This window comes from Cervus elaphus, chromosome 19, assembly GCF_910594005.1.
Source record: "Cervus elaphus chromosome 19, mCerEla1.1, whole genome shotgun sequence".
In the NCBI taxonomy this organism is placed as follows: domain Eukaryota; kingdom Metazoa; phylum Chordata; class Mammalia; order Artiodactyla; family Cervidae; genus Cervus; species Cervus elaphus.
In genome coordinates this window covers 80,374,887-80,387,883 of record NC_057833.1, presented here as the reverse complement: position 1 = coordinate 80,387,883, position 12,997 = coordinate 80,374,887, and the positions used below count along the sequence as shown (strand labels likewise).

Here is a 12,997-nt window from a genome sequence, read left to right as displayed (position 1 = left end):
GGAGATACCCCACGTCCAAGGGCAAAGGAGAAGCCCCAGCAAGATGGTAGGGGGGCGAAATTGCGTTTAGAAACAGACCTCATACCCGCCAGAGAGGCTCAGAGGACTCAAACAAACCTTCTGCGCACCAGGATCCAAAAACCCACAGAGACTGAAACAGAACTCTGAGTGTCTCCTGTGGAGGTAAGGGTCAAAACTGGCCTGCCACAGGGGCAGGGGTTCTGGGTGCAGCAGACTTGGTTATGGCACAAGCCCTCTTGGAGGAGGTCGCCATTAACCCCACCACTGAGTCGCCAGAACTTACACAGGACTGGGGAAGCAGACTCCTGGAGGGCAGAAACACAACCTCGTGTGCACCAGGACCCAGCAGAAAGGAGCAGTGACCCACAAGAGACTGACCCAGACGCGCCCATGAGTGTCTAGGAGTCCATGGAGGAGGCCTGGGTCAGTGGTGGCCTTCTGCAGGGTTGGGGGAACTGAGTGTAGCAGTGCCTGCATGGGACCTTCTGAAGGAGGTCAGCATTATCTTCATTACTTCCGCCATGGTTTCAGTTCAGTTCAGTCACGCTGTCGTGTCCGACTCTCTGCAACCCCATGGACTGCAGCACGCCAGGCCTCCCTGTCCATCACGAACTCCCGGAGTTCACTCAAACTCATGTCCAATGAGTCAATGATGCCATCCAACTATCTCATCCACTGTGGTCCTCTTCTCCTCCTGCCTTCAATCTTTACCATCATCAGGGTCTTTTCCAATGAGTCAGTTCTTCACATCAGGTGGCCAAAGTATTGGACTTTCGGCTTCAGCATCAGTCCTTCCAATGAACATTTAGGACTGATTTCCTTTAAGATGGACTGGTTGGATCTCCTTGCAGTCCAAGGGGCTCTCGAGAGTCTTCTCCACCACCACAGTTCAAAAGCATCAATTCTCTGGTGCTCAGATTTCTTTATATTTCAACTCTCACATACATACATGACTACTGGAAAAACCACAGCCTTGACTAGACGGACCTTTGTAGACAAAGTAATGTCTCTGCTTTTTAATACGCTATCTAGGTTTGTCATAACTTTTCTTGCAAGGGGTAAGCGTCTTTTAATTCCATGGCTGCCGTCACAATCTGCAGTGATTTTGGAGCCCCCAAAAATAAACTCTGACACTGTTTCCACTGTTTCCCCATCTATTTGCCATGAAGTGATGGGATCAGATGCCATGATCTTAGTTTTCTGAATGTTGGGCTTTAAGCCAACTTTTTCACTCTCCTCTTTTGCTTTCATCAAGAGGCTCTTTAGTTTTTCTTCACTTTCTGTCATAAGGGTACTGTCATCTGCATATCTGAGGTTACTGATATTTCTCCCGGCAATCTTGAATCCAGCCTGAGCTTCATCCAGCCTGGCATTTCTCATGATGTACTCTGCATATAAGTTAAATAAGCAGGGTGACAATATACAGCCTTGACATACTCCTTGCTCTATTTGGCACCAGTCTGTTGTTCCATGTCCAGTTCTAACTGTTGCTTCCTGACCTGCATATAGGTTTCTCAAGAGGCAGGTCAGGTGGTCTGGTATTGCCATCTCTTTCAGAATTTTCCACACATTGTGGTTATCCACACAGTCAAAGGCTTTGGCATAGTCAAAAAAGCAGAACTAGATGTTTTTCTAGAACTCTGTCACTTTTTCAATAATTCAACGGATGTTGACAATTTCATCTCTGGTTCCTTTGCCTTTTCTAAATTCAGCTTGAACAGCTGGAATTTCACGATTCACATACCGTTGAAGCCTGGCTTTGAAAATTTTAAGCATTACTTTACTAGCATGAGATGAATGCGATTGTGCAGTAGTTTGAGCATTCTTTGGCATTGCCTTTCTTTGGGATTGGAATGAAAACTGACCTTTTCCAGTCCTGTAACCAGTGCTGAGTTTTTCAAATTTGCAGGCATACTGAGTGCAGCACTTTCACAGCATCATCTTTTAGGATCTGAAATAGCTCAACTAGAATTCCATCACCTCCACTAGCTTTGTTCGTAGTGATGCTTCCTAAGGCCCATTTGACTTCGCATTCCAGGATGTCTGGCTCTAGGTGAATGATCATACTATTATGACAATCTGGGTGGTGAAGATCTTTTTTGTAGAGTTTTTCTGTGTATTCTTGCCACCTCTTCTTAATATCTTCTGCTTCTGTTAGGTCCATACAGCTTCTCCTTTATTGGGCCCATCTTTGCATGAAAAGTTCCCTTGGTATCTCTAATTTTCTTGAAGAGATCTCTAGTCTTTTCCATTCTATTGTTTTCCCCTATTTCTTTCCAGTGATCACTGAGGAAGGCTTTCTTATCTCTCCTTGCTATTCTCTGGAACTCTGCATTCAAATGGGTATATCTTTCCTTTTCTCCTTTGCTTTTTACTTCTCTTCTTTTCACAACTAATTGTAAGGCCTCCTCAGACAACCATTTTGCCTTTTTGCATTTCTGGTTCTTTGGGATGGTCTTGATTCCTGTCTCCTGTACAGTGTCACAAACCTCCATCCATAGTTCTTCAAGCACTCTGTCTATCTGATCTAATCCTTTGAATCTATTTCTCACTTCCATGGTATAATCTTAAGGGATTTGATTTACTTCATACCTGCATAGTCTGGCCTGGAGAATTCCATGGACTGTACAGCCCATGGGGTTGCAAAGAATCGGACACAACTGAGCGACTTTCACTTTCACTAACTGAGCAATACGTCGTCTATGACACTAGCAAATCTGTACTCCTCACATAACTAATCATTTTAACCAAAACTTTGCAAGCAGTAAAACTGCTCAGAATCTGCAGAGAGGCAGTAGAACAGCATTTTAGCTGGCTTCTAAGATTGCATTTCAGGTCCAACAGGGACACAGAAACTCTTAAGAAAATTATCTGTTCTGAGAAGTAAGAAGGAAGAAGATATACTAGGTCCCTGGGTCACATTAGCTAATTAATCAAATATCAAAGGTATCTGATAATCTGGCGGCTGCATGATGGCACAGGAGAGGCAGCTGCGCGACAGCACAGGAGCAGCTGAGAGGAGCTACCCCACGTCCATGGTAGGGGCGGCAGCCCAGAAGACCTACCCCACGTTCAAGGTCAAGGGCTGAGAGGAGCTATCCCAAGGCCAAGGAGTGGCTGGAAGGAGCTACTCCACGTCCGAGGTCAGGGGTGGCAGCCTTGAGGAGCTACCATATGCCCAAGCTCAGGGCTGGCGGCTGAGAGGAGCTAACCCACGTCCAAGGTAAGGAGCAGAGGCTGCCCTTTGCTGGAGCACCCATGAAGAAATATCCCACATCCAAGGTAAGAAAAACCTAAGTAAGACGGTAGGTGCTGAGAGAGGGCATCAGAGGGCAGACAGACTGAAACCACAATCACAGAAAACTGGCCAATCTGATCACATGGACCACAGTCTTGTCTAACTCAATGAAACTAAGCCATGCTGTGTGGGGCCACCCAAGACGAAGGGGTCATGGTGGAGAGGTCTGACAGAATGTGGTCCACTGGAGGAGGGAATGGCAAACCACTTCACTATTCTTGACTTGAGAAACCTATGAACAGTATGAAAAGGCAAAAAGATAGGACACTGAAAGAACAACTCCCCAGGTCGGTAGGTGCCCAATATGCTACTGGAGGTCAGTGGAGAAATAACTCCAGAAAGAATGAAGAGACGAAGCCAGAGCAAAAACAATACCCAGCTGTGGATGTGACTGGTGATGGAGGTAAAGACCAATGCTGTAAAGAGCAATATCGCAAAAAAAAAAAAAAAAAAAAAAGAGCAATATCGCATAGGAACCTGGAATGTTAGGTCCATGAATCAAGGCAAACTGTACGTGGTCAAATAGGAGATGGCAAGAGTGAACAACGGCATTTTAGGAATCAGCAAACTAAAATGGACTAGAATGGGTGAAATTTAACTCAGATGACCATTATATCTACTACTATGGGCACAAATCCCTCAAAAGAAACAGAGTAGGCCTCAAATTCAACAAAAGAATCCAAAATGCAGTACTTGGATGCAATTGCAAAAACGACAGAATGATCTCTGTTCATTTCCAAGACAAACCATTCAATATCACCATAATCCAAGTCTATGCCCCGACCAGTAATGCTGAAGAAGCTGAAGTTGAATGGTTCTATGGAGACCAACAAGACCTTCTAGAACTAGTACCCCCAAAAAAGTCCTTTTCATTATAGGGGACTGGAATGTAAAAGTAGGAAGTCAAGAAACACCTGGAGTAACAGGCAAATATGGCCTTGGAGTACAGAATGAGCCTAGCAGGGCAAAGGCTAATAGAGTTTTGCCAAGAGAACGCACTGGTCATAGCAAATACCCTCTTCCAACAACACAAGACTCTACACATGGACATCACCAGATGGCCGACACCAAAATCAGATTGATTATATTCTTTGCAGCCAAAGATGGAGACGCTCTATACAGTCAGCAAAAACAAGACTGGGAGCTGACTGTGGCTCAGATCATGAACTCCATATTGCCAAATTCAGACTTAAATTGAAGAATGTGGGGAAAACCACTAGACTATTCAGGTATGAGCTAAATCAAATCCCTATGATTATACCGTGACAGTGAGAAATAGATTCAAGGAATTAGATCAGATAGACAGAGTGCCTGAAGAACTATGGATGGAGATTCATGATACTGTACAGGAGGCACAGATCAAGACCATCCCAAAGAAACAGAAATGCAAAAAGGCAAAATGGTTGTCTGAGGAGGCCTTACAAATCCCTGTGAAAAGAAGAGAAGTGAAAAGGCAAAGCAGAAAAGGAAAGATACACCCATTTGAATGCAGAGTTCCAAAGAATAGCAAAGAGAGATAAGAAAGCCTTCCTCAGTGATCACTGCAAAGAAATCGGGGAAAACAACAGAATGGGAAAGACTAGAGATCTCTTCAAGAAAATTAGAGATATCAAGAGAACTTTTCATGCAAAGATGGGCCCAATAAAGGACAGAAATGATATGGACCTAACAAAAGCAGAAGATATTAAGAACAGGTGGCAAGAATACACAGGAGAATACAAAAAAGATCTTCATGACCCAGATAACCACAATGATGAATGTGATCACTCACCTAGAGCCAGACATCCTGGGATGCAAAGTCAAATGGGCCTTAGGAAGCATCACTACGAACAAAGCTAGTGGAGGTGATGGAATTCCAGTTGAGCTATTTTGAACTATCAGCTAAAAGATGATGCTATGAAAGTGCTGCACTGAAAGTGCTGGCAAATCTGGAAAACTCAGCAGTGGCCACAGGACGGGAAAAGGGCAGTTTTCATTCCAATCTCAAAGAAAGGCAATGCCAAAGAATGCTCAAACTACCGCACAACTATTCTCATCTCACACGCTAGTAAAGTAATGTTCAAAATTCTCCAAGCCAGAATTCAACAGTATGTGAACCAAGAACTTTCAGATGTTCAAGCTGGATTTAGAAAAGGCAGAGGAACCAGAGATCAAATTGTCAACATCCATTGGATCACTGAAAAAGCGACAGAGTTCCAGAAAAACATCTACTTCTCTTTATTGACTATGGCAAAGCCTTTGACTGTGTGGATCACAACATACTGTGGAAAATTCTTAAAGAGATGAGAATACCAGACCACCTGATCTGCTCTTGAGAAATCTGTATGCAGGTCAGGAAGCAACAATTAGAACTGGACATGCAACAACAGACTCATTCCAAATAGGGAAAGGAGTACGTCATGGCTGTATATTGTCACCTTGCTTATTTAACTTATATGCAGAGTACATCATGCAAAATGCTGGGCTAGATGAAGTACAAGTGGAATCAAGATTGCCGGGAAAAATATAAATAACCTCAGATATGCAGATGACACCACCCTTATGGAAGAAAGCAGAGAACAACTAAAGAGCCTCTTGATGAAAGTAAGAGAAGAGTGAAAAAGTTGGCTTACAGCTCAACATTCAAAAAACAAAGATGATGGCATCCAGTCCCATCACTTCATGGCAAATAAATGGGGAAACAGTGAGAGACTATTTTTGGGGGCTCCAAAATCACTGCCGATGGTGATGGCAGCCATGAAATTAAAAGATGCTTGCTCCATGGAAGAAAAGCTATGGCCAACCCAGATAGCATATTAAAAAGCAGAGACATTACTTTGCCAACAAAGGTCCATCTAATCAAAGCTATGGTTTTTCCAATAGTCATATGGATGTGAGAGCTGGACCATTAATAAAGTTGAGCACCAAAGAACTGATGCTTTTGAACTGTGGTGTTGGATAAGACTCTTAAAGAGCCCCTTGAACTGCAAGGAGATCCAACCAGTCAATCCTCAAGGAAATCAGTCCTGAATAATCATTGGAAGGAGTGATGCTGAAGCTAAAACTGCAATACTTTGGTCACCTGATGCAACGAACTGACTCATTGGAAAAGACCCTGATGCTGGTAAAGATTGAAGGCAGGAGGAGAAGGGGATGACCTAGGTTGAGATGGCTGGATGGCATCACCGGCTTGATGGACATGACTTTGAGTAAGCTCCGGGAGTTGGTGATGGACAGGGAGGCCTGATGTGCTGCAGTGCATGGGGTTGCGAAGTGTTGGACAGGACTGAGCAACTGAACTGAATTAGGTTCACAGTAATATTAAACAGGAGGTACAAAGACTTCCACCATGCTCCGTCCTCACCCTCCACATCCTACCCCATTACCAAGAACCACCCCCCAACAATTTGTTTCATCTGTATCTGATCAACATACTTTGATAAATCAGTATCCAACAAAGTCCACAGCTGAATTAGAGTTCACACTTGGTGTCTCACATTCTACGCTTTGGACAAAGTATCCAAGTATATCTACTCTTACAGTATCATGGAGTAGTTTCACCTTCCAAAAATCCTCTGAACTCTGGCTATTTATCCTTTCTTCCCTGCTACAAACCTTGGAAGCCACTGATCTTTTTACTTTCTATAAAGTATCCCTTTTCTACACAATGCTATATAGTTTGAATTATACAGCACATAGCCTTCACAGATTAGCTTCTTTCACTTAGTATTTAAGTTTTAAGTTAAATTTAGGTTTCTTCTATGTCTTTTCATGACTTGATGGTTCATTTCTTTTGAGCACTGAATAATATTCATTGTCTGCATATATTAGCTTATTTACTCATTCACCTACTGAAAGACATTTTGGTTGCTTTAAAGTTTGGTAATTATGAATAAAGATGCTACAAACATCTGTGTGCAGGTTTCTGTGCAATGTAAGGATGTAAGTTCTCAGCTTCTCTGGATAAATTTAGTGTAACTGCTGGATCATATGGTAAGAGACCTGGAGGAGGGCATGGAATTCTTGCTTGGAGAATCCCACTGACAAAGCCTGGTAAGCTATGGTACACAGGGTTGCAAATAGCTGGATAGGACTGAAGCAACTTAGCAAGCACATGCATGCTGAGAACGCTGACTGTTGTAAGAAACCACCAAACTATCTTCCCAAGAAGCGGTAACATTTCACATTTCCACCAGCAATAAAGGAGAGTTCTTGTTGCTTCACATCCTCACCAGCATTTGGAGTTGTCAAGCGTTCTGAATTCTGGTTATTTATTTCTCCATTTACATTTCCCTGAATTACTTGTCAACTGTGTATTTTCTATTTTTCTCTTTTATGGCCACACCGCATGTGGGATTGTAGTTCCCAGACCAGTGGAAGTACAGAGCCCTAACCACCGGACCACCAAGAAATTCCTGGCATATTTTCTTTGGTGAGATCTCTGTTAAGATTTTTGGCTCACTTTTTAATCAAGTTGTTTGTTTTTTCATTGTTAAGTTTTAAGAGTTCTTTGTAAGTAGAATAGTTATCTACTGCAGTTATTTTCTCCCAAATTGTCTTCACATTCTCTTGATAGTGTCTTTCAGAAAGCATAAGTTTTCAACTTATATAGTCCACTCATGTGGTGGACTATATTAAGTGGACTTAATATAGTCCACTCATCAATTCATTTTTTCATGACTGTTATCTTTGGTGTTGTATCTAAAACATCATCACCAAACCTAAGGTAATCTGGATGTTCTCTCATGTTATCTAGGAGTTTTATAATTTTGCATTTCACATTTTGGTCTGTGATCTGAAATTTGAGTTAATCTGAGTTAATTTTGTGAAGGATGTAGAATCTATGCCTAGATTCATTTTTTTGCAAGTGGATATCCAGGTGTCAAGTATCATTTGCTGCTAAGATTCTGTGCTTTTCAGCTGGAGTCGGGGGGAGAAGGAGAGGGTGGAAGGTATGGAGAGAGTAATGAGGAAACATTGAAAAAATAAAAAGACTGTGCTTTTAATAGAACATTGTGCATAAAATATAAAATTCCTATAAGGAGATGTGGTCCTATTTGCACTTCTTAAAGATATTCAAATATCAAGACGGCCTGATAATAAGAGATGTACAAAGAAAACACAAAGACAATTCAGGATGGACTCATATCTGGTTTAGAGGCTTGCAGGGGCAAGGGCTAAAATCAACAAAGCAGGGGGAAAAAAACCTCAGGATTCCTAGACTTACCAGAGTTGGCGAGGTGTGTAAGTAACAGGCAGCTAAAGAGAAGAGTCTCTCTTCCTTGTCTAACTCTATTTCTACTTACAAGAAAGGAATCAGAGATTCATCAGCTTCCCTTCCTCTTAACTCTTACCTTGAATTTCCTGTATCAAGCAAGTCATTCCAGGGGCTATGAATATAGTGGGTACCTGCCAATGACTTATCACAGACATATCCCAATGTACTGAAGCTAAAATCCTGTTCAGATACTAAAACCCTACTTTTAAATTCAGAGCATTTGCTGCAATTAATGTATGCAAATATTAAAGTGATCCACAGGCAGATTTTCCATGTAATTTCCATTCAGGAAAAAATTAAGTACCTAATTTTCAACCTTACTCTGAAGTTTTTCGTAGAGAATCTTCACTTCTGTTTAACTGAAATGTATGAATCTTCCTTCTATCAGAAATGACTTGCCAGGTCAAAAAGGAAATTTTGCTCTTTAATGAAAGAAAGCGTTTTTTACTACGGAAGTCTTCTCCTATTTCTCACTGTTTCCAGAACAAAGATAAAATTTAATTATGTACAAGTGGGAAAATGACAAGCATAGCAGAAAAGCTACTTTGCCAGCCAAAGGGTCTACAATGATGGTGAACAGACCTGAATCATTAAAAAATGAGAGGTGGCTGCAAAGTGAAACATATGAAAACTATTATAAAGGTAACATGAAATAAGTGACATGAATATCCCCAAGGGAAATACCTGGAGAGGTTATCTTTAATTTAGGTATACTAAGAGAAAAAAAAATATTTGACCATCTTTACTGTCACTACCAATAACATTTTTTTGAAATGTTGGGGTTGAGATGGAATCTCTTAAAACTGAGGCCCTAAAGCCCCCATATCACACACAAAATTTGTTGTATGCAGATATATGTTCTAAAGAGAAGGTGCATATAGCAACTCCAAAACAACAGAAAAATTTCAATGTGGGGGCATTTATTTTTTCATAAGACCTATGAGAAATACTTTAAACTTAGAATTGGCTACATAAAACTGTTGTTGTTAGTCACTCAGTCGTGTCCAATTCTTTGCAACTCTATGAACTGTAGCCCACCAGGATCCTCTGTCCATGGAATTTTCCAGGCAAGAATATTGCAGTGGGTTGCCATTCTGTTCTCCAGGGGATCTTCCCGACCCTACCTGGGTCATCTGAATTTTAGGCAGATTCTTTACCGGCTGAGCCACCAGAAAAGGGCTACATACAATAGTAATATAATAAAAAATTCAGTGCCACACAATAATGTATATAACACAATGAAATAACTATCACTATCTAGGAAATGTAGGACCTTTGAAAAGAAAAGTGAAAGTGTAGTCACTCACTCATGTCCAACTCTTTGCAACCCCATGGACTGTAGCCCACTAGGCTCCACTGTCCATGGAATTTTCCCAGCAAGAATACTGGAGTAAGTTGCCATTTCCTTCTCCAAGGGATCTTGCTGACCCAGGGATCAAACTCACATCTCCTGCATCTCCTGCACTGGCAGGAGGATTGGACTGCTTACCACTGAGCCACCTGGGAAGCCCTAGATATCCACATACAAAAAAATAAAGATGGATCCCTACTACCCACTATACACAAAAGTTATCCAAAATCAAAACTATAAAACTCTTAGAAGAAAACAAAGGAATAAATCTTTGAGACCTTGAATTATGTAATGGCTAACAACACAAAAAGCTCAAGTGGCAATAGAAAGAAATAGATAAACTCGATTTCATCAAAATTAAAAACTTCATACTTCAAAGCACACCATCAAGAAAATGAAAAGATAAACCATCAAACAGGAGAAAACTGCAAATCATATCTCTGTAAGAGACTTGTATTCACAATCCATAAGGACTTCGTGCAACTCAACCAATAACCCAGTTAAAAAATGGGTATGTGATTTGAACAGACATTTCATGATATATACACAAATGGCAAATAAGCATGAAAAGATACTCAACATCTTAGTCATCAGGGAAATGCAAATCAAAACCACAATGAGATACCACTTCATACCCACTAGGATGCCTAAAATAAAAAAACAGACAATAACAAGTGTAGGTAAAGATGTAGAGAAATTGGAATCCTCATACACTGATGGCAGGATTATAAAATGCTGCAGCCACTTGGAAAACAGTTTGCCTGTTCCTCAAAAAGTTAAACACAGAGTTACCATATACTTCTATATAACTCCATATACCATCAATTCCACTCCTAGGTACATACTCAAGAGAACTGGAAATATAAACGTGTACGTGAACATTTATAGTAGCGCTATTCTATTCATAACAGTAAACATTTACGTGAACATTTATAGTAGCGCTATTCTACTCATAACAGTAAAAGAGTAGAAATAATATAAATGTCCATCAACACAAAATGTGGCATACCCATACAATACATTTGACAATAAAAAGAAATGAGGTAATGACACATACTACAACATGGATAAACCCTGATAACATGTTAAGTGAAAGAAGACAGTCATGAAAGATTACATATTCGATGAGTCCATTTATATGAGATGTCCTAAATAAGCAAATACAGAAACAGAAAATAGATTAGAGGCTGCCAGATGCAGGGAATAAGAGAAGGGAGGGAAGGAACTGCTAATATTTTTAAAGGAATACTCTTGAGAGGTGAGGAAAGTGTTCTAAAGAGAGTTGTGATGGTTCACAACTCTACGAATATACTAAAAACCACTAAATTGTACACTCTAAAAAGTTTTATGTTATATAAATTTTATCAATAAAGCTGTTATAAAAACAAAGCAAATTTCAAGGTGTGAATTAGAGGGAAGGAACTGTGCTTGCAGCAAAGAAATAGTTTTGCTCCAAATAATTACAAAGAAAGAAAGGAAAAAAAAAGGACTGTCTTAAGTCATAGTCACCACTAAGAACATTAAAAATTTTTTTCCAGATGATCACAATTACAACAAGCTCACAAAGCAAAAAGTATTATAGTTATTTTGTAGAATTCAAGAGAATGCTATAATCACATTTTAAAAACAAAAGTTATATTATGATGATTAGAGCAATCTAAAATTTGAGAAAAAAATTAGGATCATTTAAATATACAACATTTTTAAGGCTTACTGAAAGAACTAAAGAGAGTCATACTACTCTGGATATGCCAATATTCTAACTTTGCTTAATGAAGTTAACTGAAGAAAAAAATTTCAAGACAAGTATTCTACAAGGATAACAATTAAGCAGCTCATACAACTGAGCTTCTAAAAGGAAACAAAATTAAACTCAAATCTTTCAAAATTAGTCAGTTCATTAATGCAAACCAGAAACACTACAGAATTCAGATGTTGCACCATTCTAAGAAGTAACAACACTATTACCTAAAAAATGGAAAGTTAAGAATAAGAATTACACCACTCTCTCCTCATCCTCCAAGGGGGTAGGAGGGAAGAATTAAAATTACTGGCTTTGTGCACATGTCACATTTTTATCTTAGTCTGAGGCCTGATTTGGAATAATGTGGTCACCTATTTGTCAAAGTGTGGCATACTCATTTTACTTATTACTACTCAAAATAACAACAGACTAAACTTTTTTGTAATGATCAAAAATTGCCATTCATTGAATACTGAATGTATTTAATGTATAATTTTAAAACCTTCACACAACTCCATATCAATTTATTTAATCCTTATATTAATCAGAAGGCTAGGAATTACTATTCATTTTGCAGCAGGAAACAGAAACCAGTTACACCTCAGTCTGACCAGGCAAGTTACTGAAAAATGTCATCAACCCGTCCCAAGGAAAAGATCAAAACCAATTTTTAAATTTAATTACAGGTTAAAAGAAAAAATACAAAATGCACTATTGGCATATTTTCTTTGTCAAATGGATGTGAAAATGCATTGATAACATGTAGGCTCATCTCTAGGTGATAAAGTTGTGAAGTTAACACTCCACTACTACAAAAACTCATCCTTAAGTGATAGCATTCAAGACTATGGATAATCAGTTTATTTTCCTTTTAGTTCTTATCCAAATTCCTTCCGAAAACAGAGAAAACCAAACATATCAAAAGAAAAAGTAATTTTGAAAATACTTTATAGAGGCACAGAAAAGTAAAATCAACAAATACTTACTTCCCCCTCCATGAATGTTTTGTTGTGTAGAAACATGCTAAATCCTTATTCTCCTTAATAATGTTCATTTTGTGCTGAATCCTGAAAGATAAAAATATGGGTAAATTTTGTAATAGTGCTAACCTTAAGAATTTTTCCTGAATCTCCCACACCATACTTTCACAGACTGCCACATGGTACTGATTTTAAGACACCCTTTTTTTCTACAAGACCATAAGGATGGTCTGTTCAACTCTCTATCAGAAAAGCCTTTAGCACACTATATTGTCACAGCTCTTTTCCACTACACTGAGTTTGAGGACAAGAATTGCCCTCATATCAACATCCCAAGAATAGAGAA

At 39.6% G+C, this 12,997-nt stretch overlaps 1 protein-coding gene across 2 annotated transcripts in view; it reads right to left on the bottom strand.

Annotated features, from left to right (window-relative positions):
* Positions 1-12,997, bottom strand: part of DNAJC13 (DnaJ heat shock protein family (Hsp40) member C13) — a 153,312-nt gene that overhangs the window by 113,981 nt on the left and 26,334 nt on the right. For both annotated transcript variants that reach the window (XR_006335233.1, XM_043873864.1), the window contains exon 2: positions 12,658-12,738. Coding sequence is in view for 1 of the 2 variants with exons in the window: in XM_043873864.1 (XP_043729799.1) it covers positions 12,658-12,725 (68 nt within the window). In the remaining variant the exon portion in view is untranslated. The remainder of the gene's footprint in view (positions 1-12,657; positions 12,739-12,997) is intronic.